The 26,494-nt window shown below is 37.9% G+C and overlaps 1 protein-coding gene across 1 annotated transcript in view; it reads right to left on the bottom strand.

Moving 5' to 3' along the window:
* BLTP1 (bridge-like lipid transfer protein family member 1) overlaps positions 1-26,494 on the bottom strand; it is a gene marked incomplete in the record, with an annotated part of 179,272 nt that overhangs the window by 101,952 nt on the left and 50,826 nt on the right. The window contains 9 exon segments of the mRNA XM_027773678.1: positions 1,939-2,776; positions 3,977-4,235; positions 6,946-7,196; positions 10,591-10,871; positions 11,760-11,879; positions 14,615-14,743; positions 17,018-17,197; positions 22,499-22,636; positions 23,550-23,777. Coding sequence (XP_027629479.1) covers positions 1,939-2,776; positions 3,977-4,235; positions 6,946-7,196; positions 10,591-10,871; positions 11,760-11,879; positions 14,615-14,743; positions 17,018-17,197; positions 22,499-22,636; positions 23,550-23,777 — 2,424 coding nt within the window.

The raw sequence follows: 26,494 nt of genomic DNA, 5'->3' as shown, positions 1-26,494 counted from the left end.
TCTGGCTCATGCCCACACACGCACCCAGCATGAATTTAAGCCACCGGGTCCGGGACATGAACCATGGTATACTACATGAGAGTCCAGCAACATAGCCATTATGCCAATTGCTGGTCCCCTAACACATCTTAAGTACAAGTCCGTGCCATCTCTTCAATGGGCTCCTGCATTATCCTCCTAAATTATACCCCCATTCCTTCTCTTGCTTAATAGCAATTCAGGGGGACCAGCAGTTGGTGGAATGGTTATGTCGCTGGACTTCCATGTAGTCAACTATAGTTTGAGTTCTGAACCCAGTGGCTTAAACTCACGTCAGGCGCGTGTGCATGTATGCCCAAGATCCCAAAAGGAGAATGGAGAAGAAGGGATTGTGGCATGGCCACCCCCTTCCCAAGGGGTTATTTCTCGCTTTCTGTCTCTCTGTCTCTCTCTGTTTTTCTGGCAAGTGCATGCTCCCTATAGCAAAAGAAAAAAAAAAAAAAAGCAATTCAGTTCCATTCAGTAGCCAAAATACATGAGATCCTATCACATATCCTTAAAGCTCTCAGGAGTTTCCAATGAAATTAAAATAAAACTCAAATTCCTGATGCCATGACCTTTCACTGCTAAATGATCTGGCCCTTGACTAGGTTTCCAGTCTCATCATGAGCAAGTCTCTCTACTCACTGTTTCTCGTGCTGACCCCTTTCTCACTTTAGGGCTTCAGGAAGGCTGCTGCATCTGCCTCAAGTTTCTAAGGGACTAGGGTCCCTAAGTCCTGCCATCCTTAATTCTCCCTCACACTTTTGCTTCAGTTTAAATACTACCTCTTCAGATAGCCCTTCCATATTAATACAGTCTAGGGAGCCCTGTGTCTCCAATATTCTCTGAACCAGCATCCTTTGATTGATTACCTTTATAGGACTCTTCTCATTTTGTAATCATATACTTATCTGTTAAACTATTAATTACATGTGCTATTTCTAAACTGTAAGGCCCAGGTCTGTTTCCCTCCACATCATGCATCAAATGCGTGGTATACAGTAGTATACAATAAATATCTGAATTAATAATGATGAATAAATTAACATTTAGAAACTTCAAAGAAGCATATGTGTACAAACATGTATGTATATGTATGCATACATATGTACATATCACTCAAGATTCCTGAACGTTGTTAAATTCCATAACCTTTTATATTCTGAGTCTTAGTATCATAAAAATTTCTCTCTTAAATTATCATTTTAAAAATAAAATTCTCATACTTGCTAGTATCACTAATGTTTACAATGAGGTGTTTTTAGCTTTCCTAAAAAAAAATTAACAGAGGGGGACCAGCAGGTGGCATGGTGGTTAAGGTGCTGGACACTCCCACATGGCCGACCACGGTTCAAGTCCTGGACCTGGTGGCTTGCTTTCCCACTTTCTCTCCCTCTCTCTCTCTGTCTCGCTCTGGTCAAATTAAAAATAAATGAATGAATAAATTTAAAAATAATTAAGAGAATACATTACAGACGTGCAAAAATGATAATCATATTGAATTATAAAAACTCGAACATCAAGTGAATAGAACTAGAGTTGCAGGCAAGCAGTTATCAATTAGAAGAAAGAACAATTAGTATTAAAAATAATTTCAAAGTTTATTTTATGAGAGAAAGTATGAATTTACAGAGAAAAAGAGACTTAATCCTAATCTTAGAGCATAACGTAGAGACAGACTGTTGATTGATTAGATCAACAACATGGCAATAAATCTTGAACCCTTCCTCAATTTAAGTTGCTCAAATGTACAAAACTCATCAATAATCCTGGGATTTAACCATGAAACCATGACTTTGGAAAATCTGTCTTTCAGAAAGGTTGCTAAAATGAGTGAGAGTGTAATTCTGGGAACAATTTAGAAACCTACTTTTTCTAAATAAATGGATCACTAGAAACTAAAGATTAGGTATATACCTTAAAAGTTGGAACAGAAAGCTGTTCAAATGATGATGAACTTTCTTCACTGGTTGGTGTATCCAGGTCGAGTGGACGATGCAATGAGGACTTAGAGGTTCTTTTGTTGGTTGGGTGTTTAACTGACCAATTAACTACTTGGAACTGAGTAAGGTAAGTCTGGTAGCAATTCATCACAGGTTGCTGAGAAGTAATCTGTTCACTCTCTACTGGTTTCTCACCTTCTACAATGGACAGATGTTCTATAACATCATCCTCTCCTCCTAATGCAGAAACAAATGAAGCCTGGGAAGGATGTGTTTTGAATGGCAATGCTCGGGGATCCTGAATGCTTTCTCCATGGCTTGTAAGTGGCCCTTCTACACTGTGATATATGGAACCCCTACTGTAGTCTATCTGCTGGGTTTGCTTTTTCTTCTTTTTTCTACCTGGATAAGTTCCAGGCCCTTCATCACTGCTGATGGGCTCAAATTCCTCAGCTGCGGAGAAGTAGGCTTCACTGTCCGCCATTGACATGCTGGAATCCATTGACCGATACTGATGAAATGAATTAGAGTCTGCTGATGGTGTGTATGGGAATGAACCAAAACTTCTCCTCTGCTTTGGTGAATCTAGTACATTCTCATCACTTCGAGAAACATCACTACTAAACTGGACTCCAACTGTAACAGGCTGCTTGTCTCCATAAAATGCAGCAGTCAAACTCTTAGTACTTCCAAGTCGGGTGGAACACACAGATGCTTGTCGTTTTAAGGGTGATCTAAGAGGAGACTGACCTACAGACTTATCCTGGGTATTAGGAGACACAGGGCTGTTTCCTGAAATTTCTGCAGGAATACTAAAACAGAAAGCAAAGCTATTATCATTTTTTGTACCTCTTGTAATTTGCTCAAAGCGTAAATAGGAGTTTCTGTTAATTTTAGCCATTTATTTTACAAGTAAATGAAATTTAAGTTTTACAATAAAATATCAATTCAAAGTAGCAAAACGGCATAACATCTGTTCATATTCTCATATAGTTCAAAAAAGCTTTGAGGCAGCTTAAAACACAATAAAAACTTTTAAAAACTCAGAGTATAATTATAGTCTTCTATTCATAATCCATACACACCAACATATTTATAAGGGTTTTTTTCCCACGTCCTTTAAAAATGTGTGTAACAAAATATACCATGGGCCTTTGATCACAGGTGAGGGAGTGAAAGAGAGACATCAGATAACCTCAATGGTCCTGACTAGCTAAGGAGGATGAAAGAAATTTTAAAAGGTATTAATACTACCAAGTCAAGAAGAAAGCGTGCTTCAAGAGGGGAATGGCCAAGTATTAAAGTGTCAGACAAGGGTCAAAAAATATCCACTAGATCAGAAGGATAATATCCAAGTGTGAACAATGACTCACTCTGAATGGGGGAATGACAAGAAATTTTTGTTACACTGTCTTTATTTTCCAGTTATATGAAATGACTATAAATGTATTATCTTTATGATCAGAACGACAACAAAAATTTGACATTTCAAAATATATTTGGAGCTGAAAGAAATCTCTGGGAATGGATATCAGAAGAATTGGCCTTAACATATTTCAGTTGTAACCAGCAGACTTTATGCCACCAAGCAGGTGGTCGGAATAAAGGACGATCTGAACAGGATCTGTATTTTCAATATTCAGTTCTTTGTTAGCAGGTTTCTATTAGTGGGATTGGTTATTTAGGAAACAATGCTGCAGTCTTAGCCATCTAATGTTATTAAATGTATTTAACTATTAAATGCACTAGCAACTAATAATGAAACAGATCTTTATTAAAACTGTGGGGAAAAAGACATATTGGGTTGTTGGAAAAGGCATGACACATTTTTGCACAGAAAAAAATTTCATGATTTTTCCAACAGTCATACAAACATATGCACGCACAGGTACTCAAGTAAGCGAAACCATTTTCTAAAGTGAAGTAGGGAGAAAAAATCCTCTTCTTGCCACAGTTTTAAACAGTTAATAAGCCTACTATGAGCAGGTTTCTAAATCCAACTGAATACTGACCTGACTTGGCCATCATCTCTTTTCGTTCCATGCAAGAACTCTTTTTGAACCAAATGGTCATCGGCAACAGAAGAGGGACTTTCCTTTTCCCCAGCCAGTAAGGGCTGTGCAGCACTAGAACTGCTGTTCTCCTCTGAGGAAGAGGATGAGCTATGAGATCGCAAGGGCACTTGAAGACTAAGATGCTGAGTTTTTCTCTCCACTTCCATCCCTGCTGACTTGTTTTCCCATTCTTTCCTCTTCATGCCATTTGCGTTACCTAAACAAACAAAAAGTTACGGTAAGTAAACATCAAATTTTCAAAAGCAATTTATTAAAAATATGACCATTTAATTCCATTTAAGTATACTCATTTTTTTTTTAATTAGAAAAGCACAAGTATCAGGACCAGCAGTTAGCATAATGGCTATGTCGCTGGACTCCTACACAGAGAGAAGGCAGGCACACATGACCTATGGCAAAAAAGAAATTTATAAAAAAATTTTAAAATAAATAAAAAGGAAAGTCCCATAGCATCCTAGAGTCCAGAAATAACTCTTGCTAAACCTCCCTTCTTTTCTAGCCAAGTGTTACCCAAGTAAAAGAAAAGCTACTAGCAGGAGAAAATATCTCCCCAAAGAGAATGTGGCTCTAGATGGAATTCAAGAAAGAAGAATAATGAGTTTCAAATATAATGTTATTTATTCCTAATACAATATAAATATAAAACAGAGTAACAAAAATCAAAAGAAAAATTGGCTTGATTCCCTCCTAGGTGATAGAAACCTAGAGCTCACAGACTTTCCAAGTAGATCCTAATTCTACCAATGTGTCCTCTTTGACTCTGTCCCAACACTATACATCTACCTACAAAGGATTCCTGACTCAGCAATCGAAAACTCAGACACATGCAAGAGATACCAGACTGTCAGAAGAGTGATGACATGTTTTTTCTTTGCAAAAATGCACCATGCCTTTTCAGATAACCTATAATTCTCATCTTCCCTGGATAAGAAACTTATAGTAATTTAATAATTACAACTCATTATTAAATCACTAGGACGTATAGACCCTTCCTATCATAGTTTTGCTTTGTGCAGTGTTAGGGAATTTACTATTTTTCCCCTTTCACTCCCCATGGAGTAAATTCCCCACGGAGTTTCTCCCTTGAGTTTGTGAGGTTAAGTTTTGATCTGCAGATTAGAAAGCCTGGCAGTCATTATAATTAGTGTCAAATGTAGTGCAGCAGAAAAACAGTGAAGTGGCTGTGTCTCTGTGGAACTCAGTCATTTCCTTAGTTTCCCAACTATAAAATGGGATAATATTCACTTCACACAGTAGCTGAGGGATTTAAAGAGAAAATGCTAGTGTAAACATTTAACAAAACTATTCAAATGTAAGACAGTAATATAATAAGATTGCTAAATTATTAACAGCTATCTTACCCTTTAAATGCCAAGAATTTTAGCATTTGGTGGTTTTATAAAATAATATCCTCTTACTCTAGCAAAGTTGCTGAGGTAAAGCAACCTTAAAATAACATACACATGCTGGGACCAGCAGTTAGCATAATGGCTATGTTGCTGGACTCCTACATAGTCGACGGCGGTTTGAGTCCCGGACCCGGTGGCGTAAACTCACACCGGGCGCATGTGCGTGTGTGCCCAAGATCCCGAGAAGAGAAAGGAGGATAAGGGATTGCGGCGTGGCCATCCCCTCTGGGGGGTGATTTCTCGCTTCCCGTCTCTCTGTCTCTGTCTGGTGAGTGCACATGTCCTATAGCAAAAAACTCTCCAAAAATAAATAAATAAATAAATAAATAACATACACATGCTTATATATATTTATTAATTAATAAATATGCTTATTTATTTATACTATTCAGTGGAAAATAATTTAAACAGAAATTTAGTATATATGGTCCAGGTATTTCCTCTGAAAGTCCTGATACATGAGAGATCGATCTGATAAACTCTTAGAGTTTGAACTTCTTTCCTATCTCTCTTTGTCAACTGATAAGAGGTAGAGCTACATTGATGTGTTTAATTGACCAAGGAAAAAGACTAAATATTGATGAAATATCAAGACTTTTCCACATTTCATATCTTTGCGGTGTGGCAACTCAAACTGCAAATATTGCACTTAATTGTAGGAACACACAACCAAGAAACCCAAAGGAAATTCATTTCTGAAATCTTAAGAGGAAAGAGACTAGATTAAATCTAAATTTAAAATACTTAAAGTCACCTTTCATTGTTCATACCAAACTACTGTATTTGCAAGGTTATCCTAAAGACTCTAAGACCAGGTTTCACTTCCTGACATGTTCAATTTCACTAATAAGATAAATACTCATTTAAACCTGCAAAAGTAATCAGTACCATGAAGGCCAATAGTATAAATGGTATGACTGATAAGTTTTCCTATAAAAATAAGCTGGTAAAAGAACTGTCACCAGGACTAGTAGGTGGCATGGTGGTTAAGGCACTAGACACTTCCTCATGGCTGACCACGATTCAAGTCCCAGACCTGGTGACTTGCATTCTCACTTTCTCTCTGTGTCTCACTCTGATCAAATTAAAATAAATGAATGAATAAATAAAAATTAAATAAATAATTAAGAAAATAAAAAGAACTGTCACGTTGAAACATAGCTACTCCTAAATATATCTCTGGAAGCTGGGTTATAGGAAAATAATAATATATAATAAAATATTTAGAATAAACTTTGCAAAGAAAGCCACCCAGGCTAATAATAGGAGATATGATAATAGACCTACTTTCACCCTGTGTAACTCTAAAAATAATTACTAGTTTATTTGGTTTTAATTAAGTCACTAGCAAAACAAAGGTGGATTGTACTAAACCTTATTCATAAAACTCCTCAAAAAATTAATTCAACAAAAGTAACATTGAACTTCTCTCAAAATGGCATAGAGATAAAGATAATAAAACATTAGTACAAGTGACAAAAGGACACAGTTTATTACCATCTATAATCTTGGGAATTTCTTTGGTGATAATCCATTCTCCAGGCTGTAGCAGAGACTGTCCATAATACATATCAGACTCAGCACTGGTGCTTGAAAATGCAGAGCTACTGGAGGGTGTCAGCTCTTCAAGTTTGAAGAAATCTAGGCCAGTCACTGTGCCACCAAAGAATCTGCAGCCACCGAGACAACCACACTTGTTTCTACACCTCTTATTCTTCAGGGTATCATCTGGCCACAAAAACCACAGCCTAAACAAAACCCGATACAAAACAAACAAAAAATATATGTATTAAGAAAAATTATCATTAAGAAATGGAAAACTTTTCAGCAGAGAATTAGTTAAATTTAAGTTAACTGTTAGTATTTTTAAAGACAAAGAAAACACAAGGGTTTATTCCTACTGTGGTATATCTTTTTAATAATTGTTTTTTTTAAAAAACAGAAACACACAAAAGTCTTAACACAATAAAAGAGATGGAAATAAGTAGGAACAATAATAATAGACACGGCATACATTAAAAATAAAAAAATCAGGCGTTCAATCCTATTTTAAAATAGTAGTAAACTAAAAAAATACTAAAATTCTGAGACCAGCAGATGGCATAATGGTTATGTTGCTAGACTCCCATAGTCAACCACAGTTCGAGTCCAGACCCAGTGGCTTAAAACTCACACCAGCAGTCCCTTATCCTCCTCTAGGGATCCGTAGGTGCACATGTACCTGGTGTGAGTTACCAATTTCAAATCACTTTTCTATTTTAAAGTATTAAGTCATTTAGCAAAAACATCTTAAAATACTATCAAAACAAAAAGACCTTATATACTCAATACACATTCTTACTCCATTTGAGCAGCAAAAGCTAAGTAGAGTACAGTGTTTGGAATTCTCTAAACCTGGTATCAAATTCTAACTGGGCCACTTACTAAATCTAGAACTCTAGGCAAATTAGTAAACATTTCTAGGCCTCAGTTTCCCATCTGTAAAATTAAGATATACCTAAAAAAGATCCCTCTGAGGATTCTATAGTATAACACACATGAACCTGATGCAAAATCTGGAATATAGAATTTACACAACCAATGCTAGCTTCCCTCCCCTATCTTGCATAATCCAAGCACGAGTCTCCAACTTCAGCTTGATTAGACTAACCTGGAGAGCTTGTTAAAATAGGGTAGCTGGGCTCCACCACAGAAATTTTTGACTTAGCCTGAAAAGCTCTGAATTTCCAAGGGGATGTTGAGCTGGTAGTCTGAGAACTACCCTTTAAGAAACTAATCGCCTATGTTATCTGGTGGCTTTTTCAGTACTATCAGGAAAGAATATACCTTTTCCTCAAAACTTTCAGGAATCAAATGTGCATAAAGCAGCAGAAGATAAAGGTCAGTGAGTTGCATCCACATGGGCGCTAAGAACTCCGACAGGTTCTTGCTAGGTCTGCCAAGAATGCAAGGCTCTGAGCAGGTCATCTCTCAGGGCTGTGTCTGCAGCAGGCATCCCTGAAGGCGGAATGCTATGCCCAGGTAAGAACAGGCTTACCTATACTGGGCACGAGAGTGGTCATTCCTGAAGCTCAGGGCTCCTGTTCTGCGTGTAGACATCCATCAGGGATGGGTCCCTTGTTTCATGCCTCACCCCTCCCTCAAAACTCAGGGGTGGGTTTGACAGATTTAGCAAATAATATGAACTTTAGGCAAAATGTGAGACACCCTAAACTGTTATCCGTTGTTTATCTGAATAGAACGTGACTGGGCCATCTGTATTTTATCTGGCAGCTCTACTTGGGGACACAGAGAACCAACACAAGCACCTGACTGGCTACTGCTTTTGCTGTGAGGAATACAGTCTCCGACCAGGACTTCTGTGTCTTCTGCTAGCACCCATAAAACTGTGACAGGCTAATTTGTCAGGCTGTAAACTGGATAAACTCCCATTCTTCACAACTCTCGACAAACCTGAGCATGGAATGACCTAAATAGAGCCTTGTTTCTTAGCCCCTTGCTCAATCACCCAACCTAATCGAAGACAGGCATCTTGTTCACACTAAGGGACTGCAGTTGGCTTAATGGCTATGTTGATGGACTCCCATGTAGTCAACTGTGGTTCGAGTCTCGGAAACAGTGGCTTAAACTCACACCGTGTGTGTGTGTGTGTATATATGTGCGTGCCCAAGATCCCAAGAGAAGAATGGAGAAGGGATTGCGGTGTGGTCACCCCCCCCGGGGGGGGGTGATTTCTCACTTTCTGTCTCTCTGCCTCTCTCTGTCTTTCTGGTAAGCGCACATGCTCTGTAGCAAAAACCTCTCCAAAAAAAGAAAAAAGAAAAAAAGGCATCTTGTTCACACTAACAGGCTTCCTGAGTAGTAATGAACAAAGAAATCTAGTTTCTTTTAAACAATATAAATGTAAGATGATTTCACGTACCAGAAAGATACACCAAAATCCTGGGGGTGGGGGGGAATGTGACACAATTCTGTGTGGTAGAATTACGATAATTATTTTCCTTTGTTTTCTAATACCTTCCTATGTGTTTAAAATAAGCAAATAACTATGGAATGGGGAAGATGAGTATGGAAAATGTCATGTTGGCTTCTTTATATTTTTCATTTATGATAAAGCAGCTGTATTTGCACGTGAGAGAAAGAGAGTTGAGTATCCGCCCCCCCAGGGTCTGATGATCTATGACCCCTTCTCCAGCCCTCCCGCCTGTCATACATGGGCACTCACGTGTGTACCCAGCCTGTTTCAGGCTGATACGTCTGGAGAGTTGAAGTGGGGTCGCCATGAGGGATCTCGCTTCTTTTGAGTGGAACATTAATATCGCGCCACAGAGCCAGCCCCACGCTATCTTTTTTTTTTTTTTAAGGTTTTTTAAGGTTTTTAAGGGGGAGAAAAAGCAAGAGGAAAAGTGAGAACTTGTTCCTCAGGGGAGATGGCCACACTGCAATCCCCCATCCTCCAGTCTCTTCCTGGGATTCTAGGCACACATGCCTCGCATGATTTTCAAATTGCTGGATCTAGGACTTGAACCGGCCATGTGTGAGTCTAGCACCTGAACCACTACACAACCTGCTGCCACCACCCTCCATGCCGTCCTTTTTAAAAGAAGTCATTCAGTAAGAGGCTCTGGACATTTTTAAAAGGCAAATATGACAATTTCTTAAGGACCAATGGAAATAGACCATAGGTCTGGATGGTCTTAGTCCTCTCTAGTTAGGGAAGCCCAGGAGAGATGCTTTATTCAGCACACTGTGATAGTATGGTGGTTTCTAGGACTGAGAAATTGCAAGTGCAGGGCTGGGATGAGAGGGAAAGGGTAGTCCTTCACAGAATGTTATTTGGGGACCAGTACTTTAAACTTATTTCTCTGTTGACGTACACAGTATGAACTTAGAAACATATCAGAAAATGGTATTTCCAGCAACTATTCCATTGTCAGAGATGAGCTCTGTATCTATTTAAATTTCAGGTTCAATTGAAACACGAGGGTCAATTAATTCATTGAGTTGCAGAGGCATAATCATAGTAGCTATTTGTTTAAAGTGTTCATTTCCTAATCATAACATAATGGAATATCCTCTATAATTGACTATTATGTTTCAGCTGAGCCTGAAACTACCACCATTCTTAAAATTTTCACGTACCTCTTAGTCCTGGCGTCATGCGTTTCTAAGAAATGTCTCTGTGCCTCGTGCTTAGAATGATGATCAGCGGCTAAGGCAATGTCGACAGTAATAAGGCCTAAGTTGGCCGACCCAGCTTCAAGCCAGTAGGCCCTCCGCAGCACTGCAGGCTGAAGCCCAACTCTGCAATTATTTAATTGCTCAATGTACTGCCTCACTTGAAAATCCTGAATCGCAGCACTTATTCCTTCCCCAACCGTCTGATTGTGGAGATTACAGTTTGCGACCCGAATTGCACCCATCTACAGTTGAATGGAAATGAAACAAAACTTTAATGTTTGCATTTTTAAGTAGCATAGCCTAAATCATAGTATAGATTGTTTCAAACAGAACTGAAGATAAGTGGAAAAATAAAAAAAGGGAAAATAAACAGAAGAGAGAAAACATGAAAGGGAAAAGAAAGGGGGGAAACAGAAAAGTTAAATGCAATAACGATATATAAAAAGACATGCAACAAGAGGATTAAAAATAGGACAGAGGAAAGGTGCATACGTCCAAAAGAAAACAGGAGAAGAAAAGTCAGATGGGTAGTAAGACGCGAAATTACAGACACCCAGCAGGGCTGGCTTTTAAACAGCAATCCATAAAGCAAAGGGGACAGACAAATGCTTCAGGAGCCAACACACAATATAAAGGCATGAAACCTGAAGAAATACTCAAAATCATACTCATTTAGGGGCTGGCAGGTGGCGTGGTGGTTAAAAGCACTGGAATCCCACATGGCCAACCATGGTTCGAGTCCTGGACCTGGCAGCTTGCTTTCTCACTCCTCCCACTCCCCAACCCTCTCTGGTCAAATTTAAATAAATAAATAGATAGATAAAGTTAAATAAAAGAGCTCTTTCAAAGAAAATACCCATTTACATCCTAGTTGTAAAAGCAACCTACTAGCTTACAGAGCAATATTAAAATAATTAAAGTAAAAAAAAATGTAGTGAAAGTATGCCTTAAAAAATAATACAGGAAGAGAACATGGACAGGTGAAAAATAGAAAGCTATTGTTTAAAACTTCGTGGTAATCAGTGAGATAAAAACTATAAATATGTATTGTATTTCAAAAAAACCCCAAAGGTTTGGTATAACAGAAAGGAAAAAGAACTAAATAGGCCCCCCAAAAGGTGCATACTTACCTTAATATTTGTAGCACAACCATGTTCTACAATATAAATATCAGCTCCATCCACAGCCAAACGGGTCATAGTGTATTTCAAATCATCTGAAGTTGGACAAGGCCCAGGAATACAACTCAACTAAATTAAAAACGGATTGTACACTTAATTCATCACCATCAACTCGTTTTGATACTTACCTAAGATTCCTTACTTAAATAACCAAACAAAACCCTGGTTATATATGTATTTTGTTTTTAAAAAGTCAGTTGGTTCAATTTCATTATTTTATTATGATAAATGAAATCATAGGTAACTAAAGTGTAACTAATTAGAAAAAACAGTAATTTTGTGTGCATTTGAAAGATGAAAAGGAAAAAGGGTCTAAATAACAGAATATATAGATAACCTATTACTGAAACTTACATAAAATAGTTAAAGAAAACTGATAATTAAACAACTTCACAGGTTTACAAGAATGTGTAAGAGTTTGTGGTTGCAAGCAGCACATACACACAGGCATGTACTCGTTTTTACATACACACACAGATACAGCAACGGTAAATTTTATGATGTTATCTAAAACAATCCACAACAACTTAAGTTTGTTTTACTTCTAAAACATTGATAATGCTTAGGTTGGAAGAAAACATACATATCACCTACTTTGATCAAGTTCTTGAGGAAATGGCCGTCCTAAGTAAATTACAGGCCCGATGCTCATTAGCAGCAAAGCCAGGACTAGAAGCAGTTGTACTGCTGCACAGCCAACGTGCTATACTAACATACCTCCCCCAGGAAAAACAGACCTAAACAAACTAATCTTATGTGAAATAGAGCAGATCACTGGCTGCCTGGCAGGGGCTGACTGTAAAGGGAATTTCCTAAGGTGACAGAAATATTCTGTATCTTCACTAGTGGTAATTGTCATATTGGTATAAGTAATTGTCACAACTCAAACTGTACAACTTAAAAAGGGTTTTAACTTGTTGTACATATGAGGCCAGCAAGTGGCATGGTGGTTAATGCGCTGGACTCTCACCTAGTCTACTGCAGTTCAAATCCTAGACTGGGAAGCCTGAAAATCACACAGGGTGTGGGTGCATGCATGACCAAAACCCCCCTGTGAGGGGGGTCATTTTTTACTCTGTCTCTCTCTAGTGAGCACACACATCCAAAGGCAAAAACCTTTTTAAAAATGTTACTGTATGTAAAATACACCTTAATAAAATGTGTTTTTTAAATATTATGACATAAAATTTTTGTGTTTTGGGGGTTCTTTTTAAAAGAAGGTAGAGGTCACCTCAAGACATGTATGAATGATCCATAAGAAAAATAACACCTGACAATTGATTAAGAAACAAACACTCTAAGGCCTAACAATGTTTATAACAAGGAAAATTAATTTTTCACCAATTATAATTATTTCTTTAATGGTCAGTAAAATAAGCATTAATTACAGATTTTTTGGAAATAAAATTAAAAGGATTAATTACTTTGAATTCACAGTAATAAAACAGAAAACAGACATAATTCATACAGGAAAAGAACAACCAAAAGGGAAAGACACATACGGGGGAAAAATAAAAAACTAGAAAGAAAAACTAAACTTTCAACAATGGTTATTTGTGTTGTAGAACTAGGGAAACTTATTTTTATTTTTTGAAGTTGCAATATCATTTCTTTTTTTAATTTGCTAGAGGTTATGTTTGCTTGCTGGGGAGAGATGAGAGAGGTGGGAGAGATGGGAGAGAGAGAAAGAGAGAGAGGAAAAAAACCTCTCAATAGGGAATGGTCAAGCCATAATCCCCTCTTTTGGGATTTAGGACATGCATGCACATGCACTGGACATGTTTGTCAAGCCACTGGGTCTGGGACTCAAACCACACAGTCCACCATGTGGGATCCAGCTGCCTTAACCACCAGGCCATGGGTTGGCACACCACGTCATGTTTTACAGGTTTTGTGAATTGAATGTACTTCCAAAATAAGGGAAAGAAATGTTCCTCCCCTCGCGTTCATAAGGGAGAGTATTTAACGCACAATAATACTCTGCTTTTTGATGCCACAGCACATGGTTTTAGGAATTACCATCTATTTTTATAAGCCTTGCAAAGGTACTGTAATGACACTTAATGAAGGTAGCATAATGTTGTGAAAAGAGCATAAGATCTGGAGTCAGAAAACTTTAAAAATGCCCAACCTTACTATCGACGTCATACGAGAATAGGTATGTCCCAAAGTGGTCTGCAAACCATGTTATACAGCGCATTTAACATTCTTTTTGCTTCGGTTTTAAATGTCTTATACAGATAAACAGCTATATCACAGAGTTGGTATACCACTGTGATAAGAAATGAGTTTACAGTAAATATGTAAGAAATAAAATATATCATTTTAATCTCCATTTATTTGTGACTATGTTTTAATTGCCTTATATCTTAGGTGCATATAACCAAATAACTGGCTAAAAATTAGCAAAATAATCTTATGAATTAAGAATTAATAAAATTTACTTTGCCATTTATTAACAAAATTTATAAAATTTTGTAAATTATAAATTATATATTTAAATAAATAATTATCTATATTTAATTAAATAATAATCTATATTTAATTAAATAATACAATTACAAATACAAAAGTATATATTATTTAATAATATATTATTTATAAATTATAAAGTTTATAATGATAAAATGTATAATTATTAAATATTTTAAAAATTTATAAACTGAAAAATAACATTTTATAATTAATAAAATTTACTACTACTTCATGGTTATGTATATTTGACTTAAAGTTGTTATATCAACCTTTCATCTTAAAAAATTCATAAATGTTTACATTATTGCTAAGGTGCTTTGTTAACATACCTTCGATTCACAGAACCGACGATCAATTCCATGCTGACATATTATTACTGATTTTGGTCTTTCCAGTTCATATTCCCGACACACCACATGAAAAATAAATGTCTGTCCCCACTCCAAGAGGCATGCCAGCTACAGAGAATCAGTGACAGTTTGACAACATTGTTAGCACTCTAGTGTTCAGAGTTCAAAAGCTTATAAAGAATATTAACACAGCCTGAAAGAGCCCAAATGCTGTCTTATATACCTGCTGCTAAATAATTTACTCATGAGTCAATGCTTTTTGTACCCTGCCATCATTTATAACATTGTGTCACTTTTCATTTGTGAATATCGAAATGTATTCTCAAAATGAAAACTCATCTCAACCAAAAACTTACACTTGAGTGACTTCGAAAGCAAATACTTCTCTTCAAGGTTATATCTTTCCTCTTATGTAACAAACTGGAATCCTCCACTTAGAAAAGCACCTAAAAGTCTCTATCTAATAACAAACCACACTTTGATGTGAAATTTTTTAGTAGATTAATTATCATATTGAGCTACCATTTTAGAAAACAAGGTATTTTGAAGATCAAAGCAGTTTATGTAAATAGAAACTTGAATAAGCATCTTGATTTTTCAAATCTTGAACTTAAAAACAGATCTTAATTATATAATCGGTTAGAGCTGTTAACAATAAAAACATTGAAGGATGGGCGTGTGATGCATGATCCTCCCACAGGGGTACGTAACTCCTGGAAGACACGGATCTCACCTTTGAAATATACAAACAGTGGAATAAACACAAATGCCATCTACGGATTCACGAACTACATAGGAAGCAGTGATGCCAAGATTCCAGTGCCGAAGACAACAAATGTTCCATTTTATAAATAAGGACAACTTAGAAATGTGTTAGACCCAGGCTGTCCTTACAATAAAGGAGCCAGGTTCGTCCTGCAGAGTCAGCATGACTTTAGTCTCTAATTAGGGAACAAGTTGTTTTGTCACAAGCTTGAGTTTTTAATTGCATCTTTAGGCACAGGAAATAGATATAAAGAGTACATTTACGAGGCCAGTGAGCAGAGTTTTTCTTTATCTATTTTTAAACACTCTATTATAGATTTCTTTTTTACCCATTTTACATGTGTCATTGTATACCTTATCATTAAATTGAGATGTCATTCAACTTCAGCGTATCCCTTTTCAATTCTATTCATTTTATTACTATTTCTAGAATATTAATTTTTGCCTCCCTTTGACAATTTCTTCCAGGTATACAAGGTGCTGAGATTTTTTATTTACCTTCTTATTGCTACTACCTACTTCTAAATTACATGTTTGATACCTATTTTGTGACATTTTTTCAAAATACAGTATGTACGTTTCTACCACATTCCAGTCTTTTTGAAATGCCAAGCATTCACATTATTATATGACTTGATAGGTGAAATATTGTAGCACTATAGCTATTCAACTAAATTTCAAAGGTCTATTTCTAGAACTAAATAATCCTTAAGGTCTCTGAGTCTTCTAAGAGTTAAATGGAATGAAGAGAGGGAGGGGAAATTTATCCAAAATGATCACACCTAGCATATTAGACTAGATCTTCTTACCAGTAAATTCAGTTTTATTTATGTATGTATTTTAGGTTTTTGCAATAGGGCATGTACACTCTCCAGAGAGAGACAAAGAGAGGGGAAGTGAGAAATCACTCCCTGCTGGGCAGCGGGGGGCTCATGCTGCAATCCCTTCTCCTGTATTCTCCTCTCGGGATTTTAGGCATACTCATGCATATACCCAGCATGATTTTCAAGCTGCTGGGTCCAGAACTCAAACTGCAGTTGGCCATGTGAGAGTCCAGTGTCTCAACCATCTTGCTACCTGCTGGCTCTTAGTTTAATTTTTTTAAACTAACTATCCACATCATTAACAGCAACCTTACTTTGGGTCACACTAGTAATGAACTGTGCTACCTAATTCTTAGTATCAGAAAAACAATTTTCAACTTCTATTTAAGAAATATGCAAGAAAGCAAAGTTCTTAGAAAATTATCCCACATACTAGAAAAAAAAATTATTCCATCAGTGGAGGGCCAATTAATATAATTTAAACAGCATATTAACTTTCAACTTTATTTCTAGAATAGTTCTTATCCTGAGTTTTCCTAAAGGAAGTCTTATAAAATTCTTGAAAGTATTATTCAGAACTATATAACATCACACCCGTCATGTATATGAGGCTCAGCAGAGCAAAACGTGGCTCTGACTCATCTACTACAAAGAAAATTCTGAGTGAGAATGACTTCCTACAGAATGTGATGAGTGGAAATGCAATGGCTGTCCATGCAAATGGGCATACCACTTATTCTTGGGAAGGTGGGTGAAGAAAGAAGACGACAGGAACTAGCACTGAGATTCTTACCTGTGGTGCTGTGACCTTAGCTGTCAGGCTCCCAGCCTGCACATCAATCAGCCATGCATACTCTAAGGAATCACTCCCCAAAGGAAGGCCTTCTGCTGAAAACATAGCATGTGCTCTCAGCTGGAGACCGGACAAACTGATGTGACCTTCCCTGAGTACTTCATCCACAGGAGGTCGCTGCTGAAAACAATAATAACCAGACTGTAAGGAGTAGAGGAAAATAACATTAAATGTCTAGCTGCTTATTCTCCCCAGAGAAGGAAATAAAATCATGCTATCTGGATGGGCCTGCTCCATGGTACAACAGTGATGTGCTGCTCAAGAGAAGTGATACCTCCCATGGTGATTGCAGTTCACATCTCCACCCAGTACGCCTAAAGCGCACCACACACACACATGAGAGCCCAAGGTCCAACAAGCTGAGGGACTAACAGACCCTATGGAGGGTGCTCCTCACTCTCTCTCTCTCTTACTCACTCATTCAATTACCTCATGTGCTCTGTTACAAATAAAGAAGAAAAAAAAAACATGCTATTGGGCCAGCCAGCAGCCTGGTAGCTAAGGTGACTGGATCCCATATGGCTAACCTCAAGGTTCAAGTCCCAGACCTGGTAATTTGAATAACACACTGAGGGTGTGCATGTGTATATATATTCAAAATCCCCCAAAAAGCAGAAATGGAGGAAGAATTGCAGTGTGACCATGTCCCATGGGGGCTGCTTCGCATTCTGTCTTTCTCTTGTGAATGCACGTGCCTGCCTGAAGAAATTTTAAAAATAAATAAATAGCAAGAAAGAAAAAAGTCATACTATCTGGAAAATTTAAACTTCAAAATCCACAAGCTTCTAACACAACTTCATACCCATAAAAGCATCTAAGTGAAGCTTTTTTAGTGACAGGAGCTATGAGAGCCCACTACACAGCAAGATAAGTAAGGCCTAAAAAGTATGCAGATCTCTGGGACCAGCAGTTAGTATAATGGCTATGTCACTGGACTCCCATGTAGTCGACCGCAGTTCATGTCCTGGACCTGGTGGCTTAAAACTAATGCCAGGCGTGTGTGCGTGCGTGCCCAAGATCACGAGAGGAGAATGGAGAAGGGATTGCGGCGTGGCCATCCCCCCTGGGGGTTGATTTCTCACTTTCTATCTCTCTGTCTCTTTCTGTCTGTCTGGCGAGCGCACGGGCCCTATAGCAAAAACCTATTAAAAAAAAAAAAAAAGTATTCAGATCTCTGATAACTTCTAGGAATAAAAGAACCAAATACTTTAACTGACATAATGAAAGAGGCCAATCTTTATGGGAAGGCTAACAATCCTAAGATTAAAATATTTAAAAGAAAAAAAAAAGAACAACAACAAAGGCTATTATGACCATAAAACAAAGAACAGGAAAAAAGACAAGCCCACGTAGATGTGGAGAAATATGTAAATACAAGAACAGGTTTATCTTACAGAAAATAATTATATACTGGCTACTAAAAGAGCAGAACATATTCCAGAGATAATTTCCAAGACATATTTGAAGAGATAAATAATTATGTTCTAAAATAGGGTATTCCCTGGAATGCTTGTTTCACAGAACATTAAGAATACAGCATCGGGATCAGCAGTTAGCATAATGGCTATGTCGCTGGACTCCCACATAGTCGACCATGGTTCGAGTCCCGGACCTGGTGGCTTAAACTCACGCCGGGTGCATGTGTGTGTGTGCCCAAGATCCCGAGAGGAGAATGGAGAAGAAGGGATTGTGGTGTGGCCATCCCCCCTGGGGGGTGATTTCTCACTTTCTGTCTGTCTGTCTCTGTCTGTCTGGTGAGCGTATGTGCCCTATAGCAAAAACCTCTCCAGAAAAAGAGAAAAAAAAAAAAAAAGAATACAGCATCAGTGGGACCAGCAGATGACATGGTGGTGGGGATGCTGGACACTCCCACATGACCAACCATGGGTTCGAGTCTCAGACCTGGTGGCTTGCTTTCTCAATTTCTCTCTCTCTGTGAGTGTCTCTTGTCAAAATTTAAAATAAAATAAAATAAAAGTAAAGTAAAGTAAAATAAAATAAAGAGTAAATAAAATTAAAGAAAAAAAAAAAAAGAATACTGCATTGGGGGAACCAGCAGCTGGTGTAATGGTGACGTTGCTGGACTCCACATAGTCAACCACAGTTTGAGTCCTGGACTCAGCATCTTAAAACTCATACCAGGCATGTGTGTATGTGTGCCCAATATCCTGAAAGGAGAATGAAGGAGAAGGGATTGTGACATGGGCATCTCCCATGGGGGGTGATTTCTTGATTTCTGTCTGTCTTTAGAGCGAGTGCACACACCTATAGCAAAAATCTATTAAAAAAAAAAAAATACAGCAGCATCAGGCTTAGCCAAATTAGCCACAGTGGTGTACACTAGCAGATGCTAATGCTACGACTCAGAAGGCTGAGGCCATATGAGAGACCCAGGTTTGATTCCCAGCCTACCCTAAACGGCTGAGTACGGGGTACACACACCTATGGGTCCCAGCTACTCAGAATACCTAAATAGCAAGATTATGAAACAGCAAGACCCTATCTAAAAAAAAGAAAAGAAAAATCAAGTATGTTTGTAAATGTCCTGTCAGTCACTAATTTCTGCTGAATCTATTTCCCAATCTCTCAGAAATGCATTCACTGTTATCGACCTGGTCAAAACAGTATCACATCTTAAAAAATAAAAATAAAAAAAAAACAGTATCACATCTTGCCAGGACCTTTGCAAGGCCTCCCAGCATACTCTACCAACAGTCAGAGAAATCTTAAAAATGCAAATCTGATCACATTCTTGCCTCCAGACCATTGCACGCTCCTAAAGCACCATATCTCTCTCCTTGCCATTTTTTTTTTAATATGAAATTTTTTTTTTTTTAATTTTTTTTTGGAGAGGTTTTCGCTATAGAGTGCGTGCGCTCGCCAGACAGACAGACAGAGACAGAAAGCGAGAAATCACCCCCCAGGGGGGATGGTCACGCCGCAATCCCTTCTCCTCTATTCTCCTCTCAGGATCTTGGACACGCACGCACACGCGTCCGGCGTGAGTTTTAAGCCACCGGGTCCAGGATGCGAACTGCAGTCGACTACGTGGGAGTCCAGCGACATAGCCATTACGCTAACTGCTGGTTCTCTTAATCTGAAATTATTTACATTAATTTTACTTCTTCATATTTCTCTTCTCCACCAGGTGTATGAGGGTAAGGACCATTTCAGTCTTACTCATTTCACTGTACCTAGTAAGAGTGACCACAAAAACAGACGCTGCTAACTTGGCTAGACAGATCTCATCACAGCAAGTGTTCTCAGAGCCTGCGATATACCAGTACACATGGAGACAGTCAGTAATCTGCCAACCTGATCTTACTACATAGTCCTTTCCCTGTGTGTGCATGCAACCTCGCAGTTAGTGTTCCTTGCTTTAAACACATTTTGAGAAATAAATACCTTTTTCATTTTTAATTGCCAGAAGGTGCATGCACTTGCCAAAGAGAGAAAGACAGGCGGGGGGGGGGGGGAAAAGTACCCCCCAATGGGGTGTAGTCACACCACAATCCTTTCTTCTCCACTCCTCCATCCAATGAGGATTTAGGGCACACATGTGTACACATGCTCAGAATGGATTTTGAGCTGCCAGAGCAGGGATGTGAACCATGGTCAACCATGTGGCATTTGGCTCCCTTAACCACTAGGCAACGCGTTACAGGTGTAGGCAGGGACTGGCCCTTAGGAGTAACCACAGTGTTCAGCCTCTTCCCGTAAAGGAACATTAATTAAATAGCTTAGGAATAGTTATGTCAACATGATAAAATGTAAGCAAGTTAAAAAAATATGCAAGCTACAAGAGGAATATATGGAACCCTTATCTTTGTGGTCAATTACAAAATGCTAACTAGTCAGGAAATGAAACATCACCACCACTTCTTCCACCATCTTCGCAAATCCGCTCCATGAACTCATTCTCTAATCCCCAAACAAATCACACCTCCCTATTCAGTCTCGCTACAAGTCTGCTATACAGCTATCTTAAGAGTTGATGTGGACCTTTATAGTGAGATGATTGTGTTTTATGCCTGGCAAAGCCTTTGGAAAATGCAATGATTAAAACAAAAGTTGAAGTGCTACCAGGCATCCGTAAGAAACCAGAGATACTCATGTAATTCTCAGAACTCACTCACAAGAAGAGATTTTTTTTTCCCTTTTACTTCTATTAATTTCCTCAACAGAGAAAAGAGGAGGTGAGTTTCCACTCCGCATGCCACCCACCCCAGAGTAAAAAATAAACAATTCTAATGGCCCACTAATGATAAAGGGGAAAACAAGAGTTATTTTTACAGCTTTACTGCAAGTTAACATAGTGCCATGCAAGTGAGAGCTTTGTGATGATACAACAGTTCTGTGTACTCATTTTGGTAGTGGTTATCTGAAGCCACGCATGTGACAAAATCGCACAGATGTACACACACACTGCACCCACATCAATTTCTGCTTTGACTCTGTAAATTAGACAATGGGGACACTGGGTAAAGGGTACACACACGGGACCTCTCTGTCCAGTCTTTGCACTTTCCTGAGAATCGATCATTTCAAAATAAAAGTTTAAAAAGGAAACACATCCTGTGACAAAAATTAAAATGTCTGGCACATACTAAGATCTCAGCCATGTCAAAATATACATATGAAAAAAACATTCTATAAAGAAAATAGTCACAGCAAAAAATAAAACGAAGAGAGGATGTGCTATTTTAAATGAAATGATGGTTACTACACATAATTCATAATAACTGATGATCTACTGATGATGTGGGGGTGTCAGAGTCTCCTTCTCATTTACAATTTCACTTGCCTTATATGAAAATCCACTTAAAGTTTTAAATCACACAACTTGACTAGAAGTAGTGCTTGGTGCCAAAGAAGCCATTTGATATTTTTAAATAATAATAATAAAGTAATAATATACCTAAGAATGTAATAAATTCTCACTTGATTTTTATTAACTCTTCAAAAGAGTTGCAGAGGCATCTTGAAAAAATGAACAAAGTATATTATAGGTAGGATAGATGACTAAGAATAAATCACTAACCATGTAGATATGCGTGTTTTGAAAGTTTATGGTACTGGCTGATAATAGTACTTATGTTGTGATTTTCAAAAAGTCTATCAACATTTTATATAAATATTCTCTTTCATAAAGATACGAGAAAGTTATGAAGTATTTCTTTCCATTTCTGAAAACAAAAGACATAAATAAAATTGGGAGCAGCAAAACAAAACAAAAAATAAAAAACAGAGTCTTGAAATAACTCTCATACATATATTATACACACACACACACACACACACACACACACGCATATATATATAATTTAATACAGTTAAAAAGCTTCATATTCCATGCACAGATGCTAACACATGCTAACTTATTCATTTCTACATCTCTATTTTATCTTATTTTCGCATTACCTGATAGTTATCACTGACGAATACATTCAGGGGTGACAGAACAAGTTGTAGCATAGTCTCCCTAAATCCTTTTTTCATTTCAAAGCACAGCCTTTCCAAGAAAGCTGTAGGGCACTCAGGACCATCAGTAGTTCCATGCTACAAACAAAATAAGCATCATCAAGATCCAGAAAAAGTGAAGAATTAAAAAGTACGGGGGAAAAATTACATTTATCATGATGAAAAAATGTCAACTTTTCTGAAGTAGAAACAGTGTTTACTGACAAAAGAACTGTTACAACGGATGTAAATGCCAGATACAGTGTGTGTGAAAGAGTAGGGTCTGAGGAAGGACATTTAGAAGAAAAATAGAGAGAAAAAGCATTAATGGGACAAAGAAGTGTGGTATTATCCATTGAAGATATTCACTTTGTAAGATTAAATAATGTGATTGAATGTATAAAAGAAAATGAAAATAAAGAACTGTTACACCTCAGTACGGGTACTAGTCGCACCAGAAGAGACTTCTCTACCGTGAAACATGGACCTGGCATGCAGCACAACACTCAAGGGCCACTCCCTCCCCTCTGGTTCTACTCCGAAGTCCCTGACTTCTTGGGCCCCACAAGTCTGAGGGAGAATCTGAAAGTCAACCAGGCCACTGAGGTGCACCCACACTTCTGACAAAACTCAAGTTTCAGGGTCAAATCTAAAAACCTGCCTTTGTAGGAGGTCCACCATAAGGTTCAAAACTAGTTTGGGAATCTGGGGTTGAAAGGTAAGAAATAAGTGAAAAAGTCCTAGAATATCCACTAGGCTGACTACATAAACCCAACAAGTCAGGTGCCATGACAAACATCTCAGCACAGGAGGAGCTAAAATAAAACAGAGTAAAACTATCAATGCCCACGCAATCCGAAGCAAGCTAGCTTTTTAACAATGAGAGGATAAATTTAGTTTTTGAATCGGAGTTTCTTTTTTAAGTGTTTGCATGCAACGTACTCAAACAGTTTCCTCTGCTAGGTGGAGGTTAATAATATACTCCAAACTATTGGGATATGTAAACACTTACAACAGGAAGACGCCCATGAACTTTGTACAAATTAACAAGTACAGTAATATCCCAGGGACGCAAGGTAAGCGGATGAATTGACTTGGCTGAACTTTCGTTTTCCTTTCTTTCATTTTCCATTCCCACGGCGGTCCACCCAGAGCTGGATGATGTTGACAGTGACAAAACTGGACTTGAAATAACCTCTTCAAAATCCATATACATATCATCTTCCCCAAAGTAGTTTTCCTACAAATTTGAAGGGAGAACAAAGTGCTATCAAAAGTGATCCATAATAAATTTTCAAAATATATAAACTACCTCTCCTTAACCTAAGGTATTCAATTAAAAGCACCAGGTCTGTTTTCTTAAAATGAAAAAATACACACACACACACACACACACACACACACACACACACACATAAGACATACACATAGCTGCTTAGCAAATAAATATTCTGTAGCCAAAAAACAAAAAGTTACAGAAGTTTATGGTAAAGTTTTATCACACCAATCCCAATCATAGCAAAAACTTGTAACTGAGATGCTCAGAGAGCTCTGAAGCTTCGTATGGCTCAATGGTTTTCAATCTTTCCTTCTCTGAGATCTGATGCAACAGCCAGGGGACATCTTTTCAGGAGGAGCCCATCAATTCACTGAAAATCAATTTGGCTAAGTCCAATTCTATTTAAAAATCTAAATCAATACTATAATTCACATATTCCAGTAGGAATATTTAACAGGAATATTTTAGCAGTTTAATAAGAATGTCCATTTCGGTTACTGATGAGACACAAGCGTAGGTTAGCAACTGTGAGCAAAACTTCCTCTCACATAGATCATTCTAGCTTTTTATGAGTAAGTGCTTTGACTACTAATAGCTGATTTCTTTTACATGAGAATTTAAGTTTAGGTTCAATTATTTTTTTCCTACCATTGATTCTGAATTCATATTTTGCCTCTTTGATCTGTCAGCATTAAACAAGTTTTTTCCTAGCAATATTAATGCTGTTAACACTGTTTATATCTGTTAAATATTAGAACCAAGTTAGTATTTTGGTAAATTATGCAGTTTGGTTATTCACAAATAATGTTTTTGGCTAGGGTAATGGATATCAAGCCATAATATCTTTTTTTCAAATCACATAGTTAATTAGAGGGAAGACTACTACTAAAACCCCAAAACCAGTGTTTTTCCCTCTCTAGCTGTCTCCCTCTAAATAAGATAGCTGTAACTAGAAATCAGCTTGAAATCTTGGTATCTGTTCTAAAACATGGACAAATTCAAGTACAAATATCTTTGACATCAGAGACAGAGAAGGAAAGGGAGAAATCTCTCCCTGGGGGCCTGTCACCAGAGACAAAGAAGGAAAGGGAGAAATCTCTCCCTGGGGGCGGGGGGGATGGCCACATAGCAATCCCTGGTCCTCCATTCTCCTCTCGAGATTCTGGGCATGCACAAATGTATGCCCAGCTGTGTGTCCAGTGCACTTTTCAAGCCACGGGGCCTGGGATTCGAACCTCAGAATCAGCCATGTCAATCCAGTCCCTTAACTACCATGCTACCTGCTAGTCTGAATCATTACTTTCATAAAGATACCCCACTATAAGAGTCTCTTTGATTAGCATATGTAGTAAACATCCAGCAGTACCAAAAAAAAAAAAAATAGCAAAGTAAATTTACGTAAAGCCTGGGAAAATGCGAAATTTCACCAAGTTGGTAAAAGTTATGTTGGAAAACTGCTCTCATCAAATGTATTATATCAGTGATAAGTGGGGATTTGGAAAGGTTAGAGTGGTTACCGTGAAGAAGAGTAAATCAACAAGAACTGCTGATGGTTTGTTGGTGACTTTAAAAATATGATTTGAATATCAAAAGATTCAGCATGATCTCAAGAAAACTCAAACATTTGATGAAGTTCTCGAACATTTTGCCCAAAATAGTCTCTCCTCATAATCATGCCACAGACATTGACCTTAAAGTGCTTTCGTACTGTGCAATAACACAATTTCAGTGGAAAAATTACACCAAAAGAGATCAACACTTAATTTCTTCTTTGTTCTAAGAAGTAGTGCTTATTTACTCAGAACCTAAATTTAGCATACTCTGAGATAAATTTATTTTCATATATTTGTTTCAAGCTTTAAAATAAAGCTCCAACAAGTCTTGGATCATTATTTATCAAGAAATGCCATCTGTTTTTAATGGATTCACTTGAAGTAGATTTTCAATTTAATAGTTATCCTCAGATAACAAATAATACTCCTACTGCTGCATTAATTGTGTGTTAAAATCTGCTCATGCATCTGAATATTCTAGCTTATCTCCTTGAAAGTAGATGTCTCATCATTTTTCTCAAGAACCTAGCATTCTTAAACCATACTAGATGTTCATAAAAAAGAAATGTCAAAGAACACTGTCTTTACTTTTTTTTTGGAGAGGTTTTTCGCTATAGGGCGCGTGCGCTCGCCAGACAGACCGAAAGAGACATAGAGACAGAAAGCGAGAAATCACCCCCCAGGGGGGATGGTCACGCCGCAATCCCTTCTCCTCCATTCTCCTCTCGGGATCTTGGGCTCGCACGCACACGCGCCCGGCGTGAGTTTTAAGCCACCGGGTCCGGGACGCGAACCGCGGTCAGCTACATAGGAGTCCAGCGACATAGCCATTACGCTAACTGCTGGTTCCCGAAGAATACTATCTTTAACAAATAATTTTATGCTTTCAAGTTTCCAAGTCCACCCAACACATGAAAAATATATAAGCCCACTCAAGGGATCCTCAAAGAGTTCACAGAAGATGTGTATTATGAAAAAACCATGATTGGGACCAGCAGTTAGCATAATGGCTATGTCACTGGACTCCCAGGTAGTTGACCACGGTTCGCGTCCCGGACCCAGTGGCTTAAAACTCACACTGGGCACGTGTGCGTGTGTGCCCAAGATCCCGAGAGGAGAATGTAA

This window comes from Tupaia chinensis, unplaced genomic scaffold, assembly GCF_000334495.1.
Source record: "Tupaia chinensis unplaced genomic scaffold, TupChi_1.0 Scaffold000362_1, whole genome shotgun sequence".
In the NCBI taxonomy this organism is placed as follows: domain Eukaryota; kingdom Metazoa; phylum Chordata; class Mammalia; order Scandentia; family Tupaiidae; genus Tupaia; species Tupaia belangeri.
This window is presented reverse-complemented; position numbering and strand designations above follow the sequence as displayed.